Here is a 20,283-nt window from a genome sequence, read left to right as displayed (position 1 = left end):
AGGGTGATCGAGAATTTTAATGTGTCAAGTTATTCAAAGACTTCAAGTTCGGAAAATGTTTTAGAATTTTATGTTAGAAGATGGCAGAGTCTAAATGGAATTGGTGCAGAATATTTCAGCGACCTATGCAATAGTAAGGTTTACATTGTTATAGATAGTGAAATTGAACAAACCATAATGCATGTTTGAAAAAAAAATCTTTTTATTGACTAAGTTTGACTTTAACAGAAAACAAACAATTTACTTCAACGTATCTAAGCACTAAGCTTTTTTGATGAAAAATATTTTTCGAAAATAAAAAAGTTGATAGAGTTCTTAAATGAATTAATATGAACATATATGTGATGAATAATAATATTCTGTTCTGGAACATTTTATTAACTGCCATACATTGATGTGTCATATCGGATGATCAGGCCCAAGACTATAGTTATTTTAAGTATATGATCTGTATAAACTCTGAATGATAAAGCAATTTTCTAAACGTTCCAACCAAAAATCATTTACCCTAACTGTGTGTATGAAGATGTACTGTCATGACACAAAGTGTGGGTTAGTTCAATGTGCATATATGTATTTATTAGTTTGTTTCGTTTGTATGGTAGACTTTTGACACTCACAGCAACAATTTTTATTTTCAGTAACAACAAAGGTTCACTGCCCCTATGGTTACAAATGTGCTTGGAGTCATGCTTGTTTATTGATAGATCAAGTCTGTGACGGGATCGTTCATTGTATCCATGGTGACGATGAAGCAATTTGTGACTTTAGATGTCCAGATAATTGCACATGCCAGGGGTATGTTGCTGATTGCAGCAACACTGACTTTCAGTTATCTTTATTACCAACAATACCAGATACAGTCCGGTATCTTGATTTAAGTTCTAACATTGGACTCAGTTCTATCTTGGAGGAATCTTATTTACATTTGCAAACTTTAATCGTCTTTAATCTTTCGTTCTGTGGAATACAGCGTATAAATTCATATTCGTTTGAAAGAATGAAGAATATCCGCCATTTAGATCTAAGTTACAACTTATTAACAATTTTACCAGATTTTGTGTTTATCAGCTTAGAGCAGCTACAAGTCCTTAATCTACGAGGTAACTATCAGCTATCAGTTATAGAAATGTATGCCTTTGTTGGACTGGTCCATGTTCGAGAACTGGACTTAGCCAATGCTAGACTGGAAACAGTTTTGGCAGACACATTTTCAGGAATGAGTCTACACAAATTAGACTTATCTAACAACAAGCTACATGGATTGGCAAGTTTTGCTTTCCGCGGCGCATCTATACGCTCTATCAGTTTCAAAGAAAATAGTATTAAATCATTTAATACAGAAATATTTACTGGACTCATTGGTTTAGAAAACCTGATTACTCCGGAGTTCAAATTCTGTTGTATACGACCTAATTATGTTAAAGAAGAAAACTGTTATCCTCCAAAAGACGAGTTTTCATCTTGTGATGACCTTATGAGACATTCTGTGCTACAGTTTTTGATATGGTTAATAGGAATCACTGCGTTTCTTGGAAATATTCTGACGGTTTTCTACAGGCTGAAATATGATAGAGAAAGGTTTGAAATTGGTTTTGGCATATTTGTTACAAACTTGGCAGTTGCCGATTTTTCTAATGGCTATATATTCTCATCATTATAGCTGCTGCCGATTCTGCATTTCGGAAAAGGTAAGTCACGTGATATTCCTGAAACAGAAAAGTAACACTTAAGATATTATATACTATATATAGGTGACTTTAAAAGGCCGAATTGTAATAAAGATATTAACATTAATGATTATACTTATGTGATGCCTCTGCCTGATTCAATATGGGCCGATATGAATCAATGCAACGAAATATATAATAAATTAAAATGAATATTATTAGGTAAAATGTCTGAGGAAGAAAACTATGCGCAGACTGATTGGGATTCGAACCAGTGGCGTCGGGAATCGTTTTGCAGCTATATCGACCCAGCTTTCAGGTGGTTTACATAGTTTCTCCCCTAGTCGTGAAAAGTTTTATATCGGGACAAAAGAGTCTCGCACCAAAAGTTTTGATTCATTGTCTTTTCTGTTGAATAGTACTTTGTATTTACATTATAGTCGTGCGTCCTCATGAACATTAAATCAAGTATTAGGGTGTGCTCAACATTTTTTGTAAGTTATAGTACAATTGAAACTTATACAAATTATGTAGTCATTTGTGATGCAAATTGAACATATTCTTTTAAAGATACATATTTATGGACGACTACTGGAGGCACAGTATATGGTGTAACCTCGCGGGGAATGCTGTCCACCACTTCTTCAGAAGCGAGCGTTTTATTTCTTTGTCTCATTACATTGGATAGGCTTCTGGTAATAAAATTTCCATTTGGACGAGCTAAAATTGACCAAAGACAGAAGCTGTCAGTTGTGCCATTTTCACGTGGGTATTTTCCGTTACTGCAGCCATATTTCCTCTTGCTTATGAAGGATATTTTAAAAACGAATTCTACTCAAAGTCTGGTGTTTGCATTGCTTTACCGTTAACAAGAGATCGTCCACCTGGCTGGGTATATTCCTTATCTGTCTTTGTTTGCCTGAATTTTCTTACATTTATCTTAGTCGCAGTTGGGCAGCTCTCGATTTTCATTGAAATTCGCAATTATTCTGGAATCGCCACCACTGTAGAAAGTTCAAGAAAAAGGGACCTTAAAGTTGCAAGGAATCTTCTGCTAGTTGTAGCAACTGATTTTATGTGCTGGTTTCCTATAGGAGTCATGGGTAAGAAGTTATTTTAATTGATAAATTACACATAAATGATAGAGCTGGCCGAAAATTAGTCGGCGTCGTGTCGGTGTCGGCGCCTCTGTAGTTAAGTTTTAACGTGTAAGCTGGTATCTCCATAACTACTGAAGGGAATAGATTGAAACTTCAAGCACTTGTTCTGTGTAATTATCTAACATGATTGGCAAATGTCCAATAACTCTGACTTCGTTAAGTTTTTGCGTGTAAGCTGGTGTTTCCATAACTACTGAAGGGTTTGTGCCTTTTTGTGACAATTTTATGCATTCATAATATCAGTCAGTGATTTACTCGATATAACATCTTAATAACAAGGCTTTGAACCTTTTTGGGACAATTTTTTTGTATTCAATATAGGTAATCATTATTATACTCAATGTCGAGCGCCGTTCTTGTTATACTACCAACCAGTCAACTCGGCTCTCAATTCTATTTTAGTGCAATCATAGCAGGGAAAGTAAGAAATGTACTATTAAATTAATAATTATTGTATCTTTAATTCTAGCAATGTTTGCGCTGTATGGTCACGTGATATCTGGAGAGGTATATGCATGGGCAGCTGTTTTTATTCTACCAGTCAACTCGGCTCTTAATCCTATTCTATATACATTAAGTGCCATCATTGGAGGAACGGTGAGTTATTTACTATGAATTTCTTTCCAGCAAATGTAAGGTCTGTAAACTCAAAAAGTTTCAATCCAACATTTCAGCTTGGCTGCCAGTTGTTATATTATGTATATAAGTACAGAGGATTTATTTTATGCCATTGTTACTTGCTAACGGACAACTTTTCCTGTTTCAACTTGCAACCAAAAAATATGCTTCAAACGTAAGCTTTTTATTCATTTACTTAAAATGTCAAATAAAACTCTGCGAAAAACATTAAATAAAACGACAAAGTTATCACTTTTTTAGCCTTTCACTCCGCGGTGCGCCAGACCATATTTCAGAAGCAAGTGAAAGTGACCACTGTCGCATATTATTGTGATTCTGTCCTTCGTTCCGCGAGGCTCCAAGCGAAAAAAAAAAAGACAGTGATCACTTTCTTGCACTTTTGCTCTGCGGGATGCCAGGGAAAACACGAAATTACGACAAATGTGATCAATTTGTCGTACTCTTGCTCTGCAGGGCGCCAGACTAGAAATACGAATGTCGTGTTTTCGTATGGGGTCATGTGGAGCGAAAATAAGACACAAATCAGAGTGCTTTCAAATTTGTGTTTAGGTTTGCAATTCTCTAGTAAAAATCCTGAATGAGTGACAGATTTGCAGTTACTCTGTTCAACCGATTGCAATATATTTCAGCGAATGGATTGATCGTTAAGTAACTTCCATATCTGCAAACTATTATGTTTGTTATATTTTCAGAAATTCAGTCCCAGTACTGATGAACAGTCATTGAAACAAATGACACAAGGTTTGTTGTTTTCCTTTCTAGAATAGTTTTACTTTTAATCAGGGCATCAGTTGTGTTACATATGATAAAGGTGGATCGTTTTACATTGACTCGTACGTGATCGATAACATGTGAAAAGCCTTTTAATCCGACATCGGTTAAAATGTATGGACAAAAATTTTCATTTTCTATTGCCTTTCATTTTTACATTTAAGAAAAATAAGCATTCCTTTACTTGAGGACCATACGCCACTTTTCATGAAATGGCACAAAAGGGTCACATTGAAGGTTCATTGTCTCCACCGTATGAAAACATCTTTATAACGCTACATTTACATTTTTCCTTACCTTGCACTTATTTCTCGTGAAATCACAGGTATTTTATGTAGTGGAGTGGCTACCAATTATGCTGATTAAAGCTATATTACATATACTGGTAATATTGCCTAAAATATATCCTATCTACATGTATTTTATTTTATTTTTTGACTACATAATTGTACATTTTTCTCTCTTAAGTCTCTTTATGTGCATAACTCTTGTAAACAAAAAATTAAATATAATTTAGCTTTTGGATATTTCTAGTCTAAAATCATCCATTGTTTAAGTCAACTAGCTCACTTGTTTTGAATAAAAAGTAAAATTTACAAAAATTACTTGATGTATTCCAAATTGCTGTTTCGAACTTACCTTAAAACATTTTGATGCATTGAATTTATAAAGTACGTAACTACATTAATTTCAAACAAATCACACTTAACCTATAGTAAGGTATTCTTTTCTCGTTTTCTTCATAATTAACAGCCTAGTTTCTTGATTTGTATTATTATCGTGCTACTAAATATTTTGTATATATTTTTGTTTATTATAGTTGTATGATATGTATAAATCCTATTCACAACACTAGTTAAAGATAAGTAAACAAACATACCTGTATGTCTGGTAATCTACGGGTTGTATTTCTTTATGTTAATTTACATCGATTGCAGACGACACAGGTCAGAGGAACATAAAATCTTGTCTTTTTCGTGCTAAATGAAATCTACCGATAGTCGCTTAAACTAAGTGTTACTTGATGCACAAAAACTAAATATTTTAAACTCTGTTATTTTGTAACATATTTCTTTTCGTTCTTTTAACGTACTTGTGATTAATATTTTTGTAATCATTTGTATGAACTAGCATCGCAAATATTTTCTACATTCGTTAACTATATTTTCCCTTTGATGTGATTATTTTAAAAACATTTTTTTCTTTACTCGTTATATTTTTAACATTTGTTTTCTTTATTCGTTACTTAATTGTATACGAGCCATGTTTGGATAGGCATCCGATGATGCTCAAGCGTATTGATTTTTCTTTGTATTTATAATGATTTCGATATTTTATTCGCAAGTAGGATAGTATGAGTGTTCTCACCTTTTTTGATAAGTACTTGATATGCGTCTTGTACATTTTGTGAACTTATTTTCCTAATTCTTTTATCTATACTATTGTTTATTGGAATTTATCATTTACGTTTTTTTTTATTTTCCTTTGACGGTATTATTTACCTCATCTGAATAACAAAAGTATTTATTATCGTTTTTATGAATCAAAATTTCTTATAAAAACTACCTCAATATATTTGATATAACTTATTATATACGATCAACATAACTACAGACATAACCAAATAACGACAAAGTTATATACTCACCTCATTAGATTATCATTAGAGACTAAGATAAACTTGATTAAATAATAGTTTAATATCATTTTTGTCTAGCATACATACTTCAACGGACCTTATTCTGAATCAGCTTTAACCAATTTCTTTACTTAATTCGTATAGACCATCCTAATAAACTTACACACTTATCTCATCAAACTTACCTCATCCGATCGTCATTTTAGATCAAAATAAATCAAAGTGCTGCAGCACTGAATGCGACGGACATTCAACCGGAGAGACATTAATTAAGGCTTCTTTTAGAAAAAAAAACAAAACAAAAACAAAACACAAAATATATAACAGAGAAAATTTGTTCCATACAAGTTCGAGATTTGTAGAGCAATATATTTTGTGTCCCAAATTGATATAATTCAGATTTTCTACTTTCAAGCACTTAAATACAGAATGAAATGTATGCCTAAAAACTCTGGTCAAACTTGTAAATCAGTGTCCTTATCGATTTATTCTAAGAAATGTTATGTAAATAGAAAAAAACTATCAACGAAATATTTCTAGAATAAATCCAGGCAAATAAACTTCAAACATAATACATTATACATTTGAGAATGCTATTTAGAATTGCTTCGTGTTATATCATAGTGGGCATACAGACAATAAAATATAAGTCATTTGTATTTTTATTTCTCTTGGATATGTCTCATTAAAAAAAAAATTGGTTAAAATCATCAGCAATTAATAGTGTATTTCTTAGATTTTTTTTATTTACAAGGTAAAGATGTAGAGGCCAGAGCACATCGTTTTTATTTTAATTTAAATGTCACTTAAGCACTACAGTGTTTAGTTGTCCTTTTCAACTTCACACTAAATTCCATTTTCAACTTGTTTGCTTCTTACAATTGTATAGCATTTCTAAAAGTATTGCATTACAATCCGCTGGTTTATTAACCTGTCCAAAAATCAGTACAGGTTAAGCAGAATCTATTTTTAGAATAGCGAAGGTTAACTCATATCATGACCTAGTAAAATATGTAAACAAACCACAAGAATCGGAAGTAGAACTGATATTATAACTTCCTTACCATGAAAGACTACATGGCGGTAAAGTGTCTTACATGCATTTTCAAAAATAGATATTTATACTAGCCATTGTACTGTATCTAATATATTAATAACTGCTGAATATTCAGCTAAACCCGCGTATGAGTCACGAAAATAGTTCTTCTTTTTATTAATGCGCGAGTTATCCTAGAGTCACGAAAAACTTTTGATTTGTTAATAATAATGTTTTGTATAATGTAGAAATATTTATTTCCTACTAATAATGTCTTGGAACTCAGAGGTTACACCTTTATTGAAGTATAATTTGCTGTCCTACTTTTTCGACAGCGGTAAATCGTTTCAGCAGTAATTTGCATATTGCGCAATAATACTACGGGACTACAACGTTTTTATCAATAATATACGTTCATATTTTAACTTGGATAGCTTAATTTGAAATTGAAAAGGCTAAATATGGAAGACATTAAGATATCCAGACAAAGTATGGGAGTTTTGAAGGATCAAATTCATGTACTATTTCTTGGGCTGTTAATTGGTTTAAGACACATTGCGCGAGTGTAGCCAACGAAATCCCATGTGTAGATGACTTAGCTCTGAACGCGCCTGAGGGCGCGTCCGTCGCAAAAAATACCTTCATACTTTCCTATATCTATCCAGCTCAATATTTTACAATATATTTGATATAACTTATTATATACGATCAACATAACTACAGACATACCCAAATAATGACAAACTTATATACTCACCTCATTAGATTATCATTTTAGACTAAGATAAACTTGATTAAATAATAGTCTATTATCATTTTTGTCTTGCATACATACTTCAACGGACCTTATTCTGAATGAGCTTCAACCTAATTTTATACTTACCTAGAATAGACCATCCTAATAAACTTACACACTTATCTCATCAAACTTACCTCACCCAATCCTCGGTTTAGATAAAAAAAGAATACATTCATACTTACCTAAATCTATCCAGCACAATATTTTAAAGACTTGTCCTATCGAACTTCCGCTTCCAACAACAAATAGCTTCCTATCTACTTCTTAAATGTCCCTTAAAATCTCTCCTACTAATTACTTACTAATGATACTAGCTATTTCTTTTTTTTTCCTAACTCTATGTTTATTATCAGTCTCATATCCACATTCATTTTTAGTTGTCCATCACTCTGCATACGTATGCTTTTCTGTCCCTTGTACACACAAGTTGTCAATGTTGGCTTTGCAAAAGTTCTTACTCGCTATAACAGCTATCTCATAAGTCTTATATGAAACGAAACACTTGCGAAGCCTTCATTAAATCATACAAAATATATAGGTCACTTCATTTTCCAATCACTTTTCATATTTTGCTTTTGGTATTTATCTGTAGTATCCCATTGTTTGTGCTTTCAATGCATTATTGGCTATCCTCAAATAAACTGTTTCTCGTCAGATTCTCTTCAAAAAAGGTAATGAAATTCACCACTAGAGTTTATAATAACATACAATTTACCAGTAATACTTTAACTTTGGTATTTGTATTGGTGTACTATTCCTGGCTAGTAGTAATCTTACATGTATCTGGAGACATTCATCTGAATCCTGGTCCAATCTCACCTACTTCTTCAATTTCATCCATGACCTCTACTCCTTCGGAAATTTATCATATTCAAAAAATCATCTTTCTTTCGTACATTTAAATGTTCAGAGTATTGAACATAAACTCAATATCCTTTTTTCGGAACTCTGCGATTTTGATATTCTTGCTTTCTCTGAAACTTGGCTCAAAAGTTCTGTATCAACTGAAGACTTACTACTTTCCTCGTACCATTCCCCTGAACGCAAAAATCGCATTGGGGATGCTCATGGTGGTGTTACTTTGTACATTAAAGACAATATACACTACAAACGTACAACAGATCTAGAATTAAACAGGATAGAATGTATTTGGATCGAGTTGATCCTTTGTAACAATCGTCATATTCTATTTAGTATCTTCTATCGCCCGCTTAACTCAGATGTCATATACAACAATCTTATTGAAGATTCTGTTGGTCTAGCCATTGACACTAATATACCTGACATCATCATTACGGGTGATTTCAATCTAACTGTAAACTGTTATTCATCAAACCGCAAAATTACATCCATCACTCAACAATTCAAACTAGAACAACTAATTGATGAACCAACACATTATACTGAACATTCAAATTCTTTGATCGACCTTTTATTAGTTTCAAACAAAAACAATGTTATTCATTCTGGTGTTGGTGATCACTTTCTAAAACAAGAACTAAGGTATCACGTTCCTATATTTGGTTTTCTGAAATTCCGTAAACCGCGACAAATGTGTTTTGACCGCATTGTTTGGGAATATGAACATGCTGACTACGAAGCATTACGTGGAGATATAAATACCTTTACATGGGAAAACTGCTTTGATGCAGATGTTAACATATATGCAAATAACGTAACCAATCAGATACAAACAAATGCTAAAAATAACATCCCTAACAAATTGATTAAAGTAAGACCTTTAGATGTTCCATGGATTACTAATTCAATCAGAGTTAATATCCGTAAACGAAAACGTCTGTATAAAAAAGCTAGAATGACAAATTCACAATATTACTGGCAAAGATTCAAATCCATTCGTAATGAAACAATATTATTGATACGGGAAGCCAAGTCAAACTATTTTTGTAAACTCTCAAATAAACTGAAAAATCACTTTCGTCTAAAGACTGGTGGAAGACTCTGAAATCTTTTATTTCATCAACAAATGATAGTAGCATTCCACCACTGACAGATCCCTTAAACAGAAATATTGTTTACTCAAATAACGATAAGGCAAATCTTCTGAATAACTTCTTCGTAGGACAAATGTCTATTAACGATGAGAACAGAGATCCACCTTACCTTAGTTCACCACATTCCTGTCTCAACGATATTGTGCTTAGCCCTCATGAAGTAAAAAAATGTTCTTCTTTCGTTACAAGTTGACAAAGCAGTAGGTCCAGATGGTATAAGTAATAAAATTTTATGCGAGGCTTCTCATGAACTATCTTTCCCCTTGTGTGACTTATTCAATGCTTCTCTACGATGTTGTGAAGTTCCAATCACATGGAAAGAGACAAATGTCACTGCAGTTCACAAAAAGGGCGACACATCTCTCCTAAATAACTACAGATCCATATCACTTTTGGACACTACAGAAAATGTATTTGAGCGACTTGTATTTAAACACATCTTTAACTTTCTCAAAGTAAAAAAAAAATAATTTTCTGTCTACTGCTCAGTCTGGTTTTATCCCTGGTGATTCTACAGTTAATCAGCTGGCCTTCATTTATGATACGCTTTGTATATCACTTGACAATGGCCTTGAAGTTCGTGTGGTTTTCTTTGATATCAGTAAAGCGTTTGACAAGGTTTGGCATAAAGGCCTCCTTTCGAAACTAAAGCACGCAGGTATATCTGGATCTTTGTTATCTTTGTTCAATAGCTACCTTACTGATAGAAAACAAAGGGTCTATACTTGGTCCCCTATTATTTTTGATCTTTATAAATGATATTGTTAATGAAATCGAATCTTTCATAAACCTCTTTGCTGATGATACCAGTCTTTATGTTATAGTTTAACATCCTAACACAGCAGCCACACTTCTTCAGTCTGACATCCAAAAAATCTCTTGATGGGCAGAAAGGTGGTTAGTCACCTTCAATTCTTCAAAATCGGAATCCCTACTTGTAACCAGAAAGCGAATTCGTCAGCATCACCCTTCATTGCATATGTTCAACCAACAAATTCCAGAAGTTTCTGAACACAAACATTTAGGCATCTTTCTTTCTCCTGACTGCACATGGCACAAGCATATTGAATACATAACTGATATAGCTTGGAAAAGGGTTAATATAATGCGTAAACTGAAATTCTCTCTGGATCGTAAATCTTTGGAAATTATCTATATAGCATTCATTAGACCTATTTTGGAATACGGTGATGTAATTTGGTGTAATTGTACCCAATATGAACTCGAACAGCTTGATAAGATTCAAAATTAATGTGCACGCATTGCAACTGCAGGTGCAACCAAGCTTATCTCACTAGAAACTCTGCAGAAAGAAATTAATTGGGAATCGTTATCCGAAAGAAGATATAAACACAAACTAGTTATGTTTTACACTATGCAGTCGAACAAAACTCCAGATTATCTCTCATCATTAATACCAAATCCAGATCAATCCCGATACAGCTTACGAAACTCTGAAGATATCAGAGGAATTACATCAATGACTACTCTGTACAACAATTTTTTCTTGCCATCAGTTATTCGTGATTGGAACAACTTGCCTGTTATAATACGAAACTGCCCTACAATATCTTCATTTAAAACTTTCTTAAACAAGGACAGAAAATATACACCAAAATACTTTTATACAGGTAGTCGTAAACTGCAGGCTCTTCACACTCGGCTTCGAACGAACTGCAGCGCATTAAATCACCACCTGTTTTTAAAAACATTTCTCTTACCCCTTTGTATATTGTGGGCAAATTGAAACTACCCAACATTTCTTTTTCGAGTGCTGTGCATACGACGCCGTCCACAGAACACTCCTCCTTAACCTGCAAGACTTCAGCATAAAGCTTCATAAACTTCTCTATGGTGACCCATCTCTTACATACAAGGACAACGTTATTATATATACAAATGTACAAAATTATATAGAAAAAACGAAAAGATTTACTTAGATCCTTTCTTATTGAGACTATAATCCTCTCTCACCCTCTTTCTTCTCTTTCCCACTATTTTGTTATCTTCTTTTATATATATTCTTACATTTTAGACATCTACTTGTAGTTAATCTATTCTATATAAGTTTATATATAAATATATATTTTGTGTGTGTATAATTAATACTTATTTCCTTGTCTAGTATAATTATACTAACTATAAACTTATTTAAGACAAACCATATAGTTCGCCAAAGGAGAAGAATTCTATAAGACTTGTCTTTCATTCTCATCCTTTTCCATTGTGTAAAAATGTTTTGTTTGTTATATATTTGTATGAACATTATATATACTTTCGGGAATAAATATGTTTAAACTAAACATCTGCAAATTTTCTAAATTCTGAATTTCAAAATTATCTTATATATATAAATGTTGAATAATTCTTTTTTAATTTTGCCATTTTAGGTGGTCTATGTTTGTTTCCCTATTTTATGTCTTTTGGGAAATTAGGAGTTTTCTAATAAATCACTGATATCAAGTTTACCTCTCAGATGTGATATTTTCTTTCAAATAACTATATCACCAAATACAAATTAGAAAAAAAATCATTCATTCGATTTCAGAAACAAGTTACAATGTTGCAATTAAATCTCACTGATAATGAGCGTACAATTTATTTTGTCATTTAGAATTAGGAGAGAACACAATCAGATGTTTAAATGCCAGCCGTTGTTTAACAAGGTCGATACGTCGCCATGACTATGAAGACATCACTATGATTCCCGACGAAGTAGATATACCAGCCGTGTCTATCTTATCTATTTGTAAGGCACTGGCACATACATTAGAAGGATTACAAAGTTGCTCTCTAGATATAAGTCTATTGGACAAAGGCTCTTTGTTTGTTGGTGTCAGAAGTAAACAGGTAATCTAAGACAAATTTTCTTTTATTCATTTTGTTTTCATGTACATGTTTCTTTCATTTTTATGATAATAGTATAGCCCTTAGATTTTTGTATGTATTATTGATAAGTTATAGGTTTGTATGAATTTTTATAACATATTCATGTTGCAATAATTCCAGCTTGCTCCAAACTGAACAGATATTAAGTAAGTAAGAAGGTGGGTAGGTAGGTAGGTAGGTAGGTAGGTAAGTTAGTTAGTTAGTAACTATTTTTTCATTTCAGTGACATGTGATTTTTTAAAAAAAAAAAACACATATCGTGATATCGCTCGTTGATTTCAAGTTTGCTGTTATAATTACACAGCTTATTTCATCTAATGATATATGTTTATTGAGCAAAATGTTAGGTGAATAAAGTTGGTCCGCCATGTTTTTTTCAAGTAACTGTGAATGTGCCTTTTGAGTTATCAAATTCTGTGCAATCTTTGCCGTTATACAGACAGTTTTTATGCCCCCGCCATGTAATGGCCGGGGCATATAGTGTTACCCTGTTCCGTCATTCCGTCCTTCCGTCATTCTGTCATTCCGTCATCATCAGTTTCCGTTCATTATCTTAAGAACGGTTGCACACATTCAACTCAAATTTGACATATGGATATGTCATGAGAAAATACAGGTCAAGTTCGAATTTTGTCATGGTTCGATGATTTTTGGCAGAGTTATGCCCCTTTTACTTTGAAAATAATATGAAATTTTCAGTTTCCGTTCATTATCTCCCCAAAGGTACAACACATTCAACTCAAACTTGACATATGGATATGTCATGAAAGAAATACAGGTCAAGTTTGAATTTGGTCATGGTTCGATGATTTTTGGCAGAGTTATGCCCCTTTTACTTTGAAAACAATATGAAATTTTCAGTTTCCGTTCATTATCTATCCAAAGGTACAACACATTCAACTCAAACTTGGCATATGGATATATTTTTGGAATGCCCAGGCCAAGTTCGAATTTGGTCATGCTTCAATGATTTTTGGCACAGTTATGCCCCTTTCACTTTGAAAGTAATATGGAATTTTCAGTTTCCGTTTATTATCTCCCCAATGGTACAACACATTCAACTCAAATTTTACATATGGATATGTTTTTGGAAGGCCAAGTTCGAATTTGATCATGCTTCAATGATTTTTGGCAGAGTAATGCCCCTTTCACTTTGAAAATAATATGAAATTTACAGTTTCTGTTCATTATCTACCCAACAGTGTCACATATTCAACTTAAATTTGACATATGGATATGTCAAAGGAATGGGCAGGTCAAGTTGGAATTTGGTCATGGTTTGATGATTTTTTGGCAGAGTTATGTCCCTTTCACTTTGAAAATAATATAGATACATCTTAGGAATAAGCAGTTTAAGTTTGAATTTGGTCGTGGTTCAATGATTTTAGACAAACTAATCTTTCCTGAATGTTGGAAACATTTTGAACTTTCAGTTTCAGCACTCATACTTTTAGCCATTATTTTGGCTACAAATATGCAATATGCTATTTTTAAAGGGTTAAGACTGAATAATTTCAGTGCCTTGAACATTGTATGAAAATGGTTTGTGTTAACATTGAAAAGTTTTAAGGGCTTTGAACTTAAAATGAAAAAAATAATTAATGCACCATCTGAAATTTTGGCTGCATGCGGGGGGGCATCCGTGGCATGATGACACATTTCTAGTTCAAAATTGCGTCGCCACTTTTCCATTTCTTCGCCTTCATTTCGAATAACATCACTGTTATCATATATGATCTCACAGGTCATTTCTCGGGCCTAATTTGTCTATTTGGTCCAAGAACTCTCTTGGATTATTGGTGTATAGCGTTTCTATATCGTCGGCTTTTGACCGCCTATAGGCCCGCTCTGTCTTGCGTAAAGTATTGTCGAATAAGTCACGTGCAACTATGTATTCATGACGCAAAGCTGTTTTTACGGTATGACTCCCGGAAAATTTTTAGAAAAGCACGTTCTTTTTGTCGAAGTGTTTTCAAGAGATCAGTCAATACGTCATTCCAATTCGGCTTTCTTACTCTTGGGCCGCTTTTTGTAGTTTTTGAGTCGTTTTTCGATCGTGTCTGTCCATTTTCTCGGTAATTGCAATGCACAAATTACTGTATAAAACGTTCATAACACACTCTGTATCTTGCGACATGTTTCAAATATGTTCATGCTATCTGTTAAAGATAAACGGCCAATGTCCATAAATCATAAAATTGTCCGGAATCGGGCGCACTTTAAATCTTTTTTGATTGCTAATTTTACCCGGAATGATTATATCACAATTCAAGCTTATACAAGTGCATAAGTCATTATTGTCTTCAGTCATTCCGCAAGGTTTAAATGTACTAGACTTAAGAGTATCTGGCTGGGAAAAGTCCTATTGATTGGTCATTGGCGGGACATCAGCACTTTTTATATGACTTCCGGATTGTTGATCACGTGACACACGGGTTCGATAAATCTAAGATCTGCTGTCTATGTTTTGGGTTGCCTTCTAGTAGTAATTCGACGTCTGGCGTCTACGCGCAGTGAGCGCCCTTGTGGGAGGTTTTAAATAACATCTCGAGCATTTATTTCAATCAGACGTTTAATTCATGATTTGCTGCTTTGTATCTGGGTGTGTTTATAACAGTCTATGAATCTAAGCTTTAGTTTGTTCCTAAGTAAAATCACTTTTTGCTTTTGCTCAAGAGACTGTACACTAAATTACAGTATTGGCGGGTGATCATACATTTTCGCGGGAAGACGAACAGCGGCTGATAATCGAACAATTGAGCTAATCTCTTTACCAAGGGCGTTGTGTGCCTCGTTAATCAAGTCCTCTGATCGGGTAACATGTATGCCCTAGCCGTGACGGTTCGGAGTGTCAAGCGGATTATCCCGCATACAGAATATGAGCCGTGTCATGACAAAACCAACGTAATGCGTTTGCGACCAGCATGGATCCAGACCAGCCTGCGCATCCGCGCAATCTGCTCAGGATCCATGCTGTTCGCTTACCAACTCTATTACAAGTAGAGAAACCATGGATCCTGATCAGACTGCGCGGATGCGCAGGCTGGTCTGGATCCATGCCGGTCGCAAACCCATTATGTTGGTTTTGTCATGACGCGGCTCAATTATTGATCTTTGATCTGTGTTAATGGCCGAGACGTTATTACCTTAGAAAGTTGATTTTTCTACATTAATTTAACCATCACTTATCGCGTGAACATTGGTCAACACGTCATCAATACGTCAGGTTTTCCTTCCAATGTCAAAACTCAGTACATTTTTCAATGCTCAAACTTTTGAGTCAATATCTGCAATTAGTTTGCTTCTCATTTTATGTAATTTAGATTCGAACATTCTTTTTCATGCTATCTTGTCCTAATTTAATTTTAGTAACAGCCTGTACCCAAAATGTTATCTGCTGCTTTTCGTTCGTTGTAACAACTTTACCTGGAGAATCAATTCCCGCCATAATTTTGGTCTGATTTTGGCTATTTGTCTTTATTATAGGCGTTGATGTTTGTTGATTAAATACACTGCTTTCATCGGCACTTGTAGTAGACTCTGATAAACTTAGATCCTTTTCATATAACATCCCGTTTGTTTTTTTAAGAATTTCACTAAGCATCAGTGAATCCGAACCACCACTACTTTTTTACATCCGAATTTGTCTCGAGTCCGAGTCACTGCCGTTGCTGCGCTTTTTCCGTTTATGTTTTGCCATCAGAAGTCAAAGACTCTAGGACATATGTAATCCAATAGAAATGATTTTATAAGCACAATATTCCGATTTATGTATCGATTTTCTGAACCACTTTGAAACATACGACCATTACGAGCACCTGTTCACACCTTGTCGTATAAAATAATAGATACTACTAGATTGCCACTATTGTTATTTCTGCGCCTAACATCATTTTCATGGAAGGTATAATTATGGTGTTAGTGATAACTATTTAACAGTAAAAATCCTAGACTATCCGTACTTGTGCCTTATTTAACATTCTGCCCTGTTAATAAACGCTTTGGTCATACAAATTTACGCAACCATTATGAAACCTAGCAATTCTACCAAGTCTAAACAGATACTCTACAGCTTGTTTTCTTCCATCATAAACAGGTAGTTCCAAAGGGTTTGCGGCCTTGGAATAACAGTTATATGACACGTACAATAATGAGCCGCGCCATGACAAAAGTAGCATAATGCGACTAGCTATCAGTTTCTCTACTTGTAATAGGGTTTGCAAGCGAACGGCATGGATCCTGATCAGACTGCACGGATGCGCAGGCTGGTCTGGATCCATGCTGGTCGCAAACGCATTATGTTGGTTTTGTCATGGCGCGGCTCATATGTATCATAAACTACCAATGATTTACATTTTATGTAATTGATGCATTTCTCTATTTTAGCTTACAGGATTACTGAGAATTAAAGCTGTACCGTTTATATCCTATAAACCAGAGGATAAAACTGAGAGGATCAAACATCTAGGAATGATAATGAAAGGTCTTTTAGCAGCAAGAGAAAAGCGACAGTTTTGTGGAACTAAATAACTGGATAACTTTTAACAAGCGTATCCTAAAGCACTGTTGTTTTAGTAAAAGGTCTTCTAACCGGTGAACATTTCAAAATTTGTTTTCCATCAACCAACGGTTCTTGAAAGGTGAATCGCATGCGTATAAATAATAAAATACTTTAGAAATAACCTTGAATTTCAGTCTATTTATTGTCGGTGTAATAGACTTAAGTGGCATGTTACAATTAAAAATTATATAGTGCTTAGATAGATAATGCTTTCAACTATTCTAGTTTACTGTGAACACATTTTAACTGTAAAGAGTATTTCAAATTGATGGTTTTTTTTATAGTACACTGTTGTCGGAACACCGGTTTTTACGTATAAACTAACTATCGTTGCAACAGAAATTGACTAAAAGATGATGTTATTTCAATTTTGAATGCGTCGCAGGTTTCAAGTGTTTTCAGTGCTCTGATTTAAACCTTATTTGTCTCTTTATAATTGTTGTGAGTAAAGTTTATCTACTTATTTTCAATTTTTTATCTGTTTAATTATAAATTAATCAACAAGAAGAAGAATTAATTAACATATTATTACGGAATGTAACAAGCAGAAAAAGAGCAGGCGTTTATAGGATGTTGTGGTTAAAGTCTTAAAAACTGTGTGTTAGACAAACACATGTATATTGTAATTTAAGCCTATTTATTTATATTCATAAAATAACTCTAAATATTTTATTTATCTATTTATTTATTTATTTATTTATTTATTTATATATATATATATATATATATATATATATATATATTATATATAATATATATATATATATATATATATATATATATATATATATATATATATATATTTATTTATTTATTTATTCATTTATTTATTTATTCATTTATTTATTGTAATTTCAGTATTGCATTTGTGTTTTATCTAATTACGTTCTAAGTCTTAAACATTGTTCAACATAATAATGAATTAATTACAATTAAACGAGTCATTACTGATTCATCAAAAATGTCTCTCTGAAAATTTTAAGTTTTCTATAAACACAGTATGACCCTAAGCGATCGCCATGAATTTACCAAGCTAATGCACTGCACTGGCATTTAAAGATGAAAAACATTTTCTTTAGATCAAGTAAAAAATGGGAACTTTCCTGTTATTACTAATTGTTGATGTTGCTGTCGTCTTCGTCGTCGTTGTTTTTGTATTATGTATTATATGGAAAAAATGTTGTTTTTTGTGTGTTTTTTTTTTTAATAACTTCTTTATTTCTTAATTTTTACTTCAAACTTCATATATATGTTTGTTATTATCACTCAACATTTGTGAGAAGGTTTAATACTGTAGCAAGATTATTTCCAGAGTTATATCCCCCTTGGACTTAGATTATTTTCGAGAAATTGGTATTTTTTACTCCACCTATTCATTTCTTATAGGATTTACTTCAAACTCTAACATCATAATAATATGACAAGGTTTATAAATCTAGAATCCATATTTCCAGAATTATCTCCTCCTTAAACTTTGATTTTTTTCTTATTCATTCTTTAACTTTCTTATTTCTTCATGGATTTACTTCAAATTCAAAATAAACATTCATTATCACCTACAGTACAGTACATTATTTTTTTTTTTAATATTCATCTTTGTTACTATACATGTTAATGCTATATTTGAAAATTGTTATTTATTTACTTTTCTTCTGTGTGACTATAAATGGTATCTTTAAACTTAAAATAATTGTGCTTTGTTACACTCACATCATGTATGACAATGTTCATAAATACAGCATCTTTACTTCAAGAGTTATCTCCTCTAAGAATTTTTCTTTAAAAAATATTACATTTTGTTAACATGGAGTTTAAAAAAAATAACTTAAGTGTCTCCTTCAGTCTGTTCATAAAACCTGTTTCGTGAGATCACTTTTAAAAAAAAATTTCCAACAAATTTACTTACAATAGGGAAAAGTTAAAACATTAGTTATTCACTGTGAGAAAATTGGACCTTATGATTATCAGTTGTATTAACATAATTTCCTTACTAAGCAGGAAAAACTTAACACATTACTATGGTACAGACAAACTAAGAACTAAACAGATTTAACTTCATTATTCTGTGGTATAATTGAATGGTCAATGGCCAATCAGAATGTTGCTGGGGTTCTAACCAGTAGGGTATTTATGGATTGCTTGCAATTCTATGATAATTGATTATTTTATTTATAATTCCGGACAAATGAACAGAGGGCAGTTACACTTAAAAACGTCAGAAAAATCTTCTTTTTTACAAAATTGCATACAAGTATAAGTAATAAAAGATGTGGTAGGCTTAGGCAAGTTAAAGATAGCACTGACCTAACTTATGTGCAGACATCATTGCATGTAAGAATGTTAATTTAACAGATTAGTTCATAAAATACAGATATCAAACAATGTAAAACAATGTGCGAACCATGGTACGAGTACATCAAAGAATTTTAAGTCATTATAGAAATGTACATGTTTTTGTTTATTTGTTTGTTTTGTTGCTATTGTTGTTTTTTCTCTAATTTTCGTTTTTTTGTCTTGTCTAGAAGGACATTTGTTCTACTAATAAATATTGTGTACAAAACATTTGTGTTTGTTTGTTTCATCACACATATATCACTCTAAAACAAAGACAAAGAGTATGTCTTATAATATTATTCAATGTGCTCTTAATTTGTTATCTGAAAGTGTCCAACAAAATTGTCAATTTAATCGAGTAGATATGACCGGCGTCTATCTAGAACTTAAGGTACTGTTAGTACTTGATACAAGATTATAGTAAATGCAATTCTCACTTTAATATTGGAGTTCTATCTAAGTGACACGATGTCATGCTACATGTCAGATAGCATAGCTATAGTCAGTGCAGTTTCTGGGATTTAAAATATTTATAAACTATATGTTAACTAAGTGACACCAGAGCAAGACCAGCGTTAACACTTGGGCAAAATTAATGTTACCTTTACTAGACCATACTAAGTGTTAAATATCTAAGCTCTGAACGTTGTAGTTTCACAAATTATGATTTTTATTAAAAGATTATATATATATATTGGAAAATATGAGATTGGACAATATAAGGTCCTTCAGTATGCCTAAAGACCAAATTAAATAAAGCTCTTTCCTGT

At 32.9% G+C, this 20,283-nt stretch overlaps 1 protein-coding gene across 1 annotated transcript; it reads left to right on the top strand.

Moving 5' to 3' along the window:
• Positions 1-1,000: 1,000 nt before the first annotated feature.
• On the top strand, positions 1,001-17,491 carry LOC132730145 (G-protein coupled receptor GRL101-like). The gene is made up of 7 exons (XM_060716000.1): positions 1,001-1,581; positions 1,664-1,691; positions 2,407-2,773; positions 3,300-3,427; positions 4,162-4,210; positions 12,344-12,579; positions 17,005-17,491. Exons 1-7 carry the CDS (start codon positions 1,001-1,003, stop codon positions 17,146-17,148), a joined length of 1,533 nt encoding a protein of 510 aa, XP_060571983.1. The 3' UTR covers positions 17,149-17,491.
• Positions 17,492-20,283: the final 2,792 nt, after the last annotated feature.

Source organism: Ruditapes philippinarum, unplaced genomic scaffold (assembly GCF_026571515.1).
Source record: "Ruditapes philippinarum isolate M1 unplaced genomic scaffold, ASM2657151v2 ctg4701_1_1_1_1, whole genome shotgun sequence".
NCBI lineage: Eukaryota > Metazoa > Mollusca > Bivalvia > Venerida > Veneridae > Ruditapes > Ruditapes philippinarum.
Note: the sequence above shows the minus strand (reverse complement) of the source record. Positions and strands in the feature narration are given on the sequence as shown.

Excerpts from the sequence above, each read along its gene's own strand:
- LOC132730145 (XM_060716000.1), top strand. The coding sequence starts at position 1,001 with ATGAAGAATATCCGCCATTTAGATCTAAGTTACAACTTATTAACAATT. Across the intron at positions 1,692-2,406 it reads GATTCTGCATTTCGGAAAAG|ACAGAAGCTGTCAGTTGTGC; the intron begins GTAAGTCACGTG and ends AATTGACCAAAG. Across the intron at positions 12,580-17,004 it reads TTGGTGTCAGAAGTAAACAG|CTTACAGGATTACTGAGAAT; the intron begins GTAATCTAAGAC and ends TCTCTATTTTAG.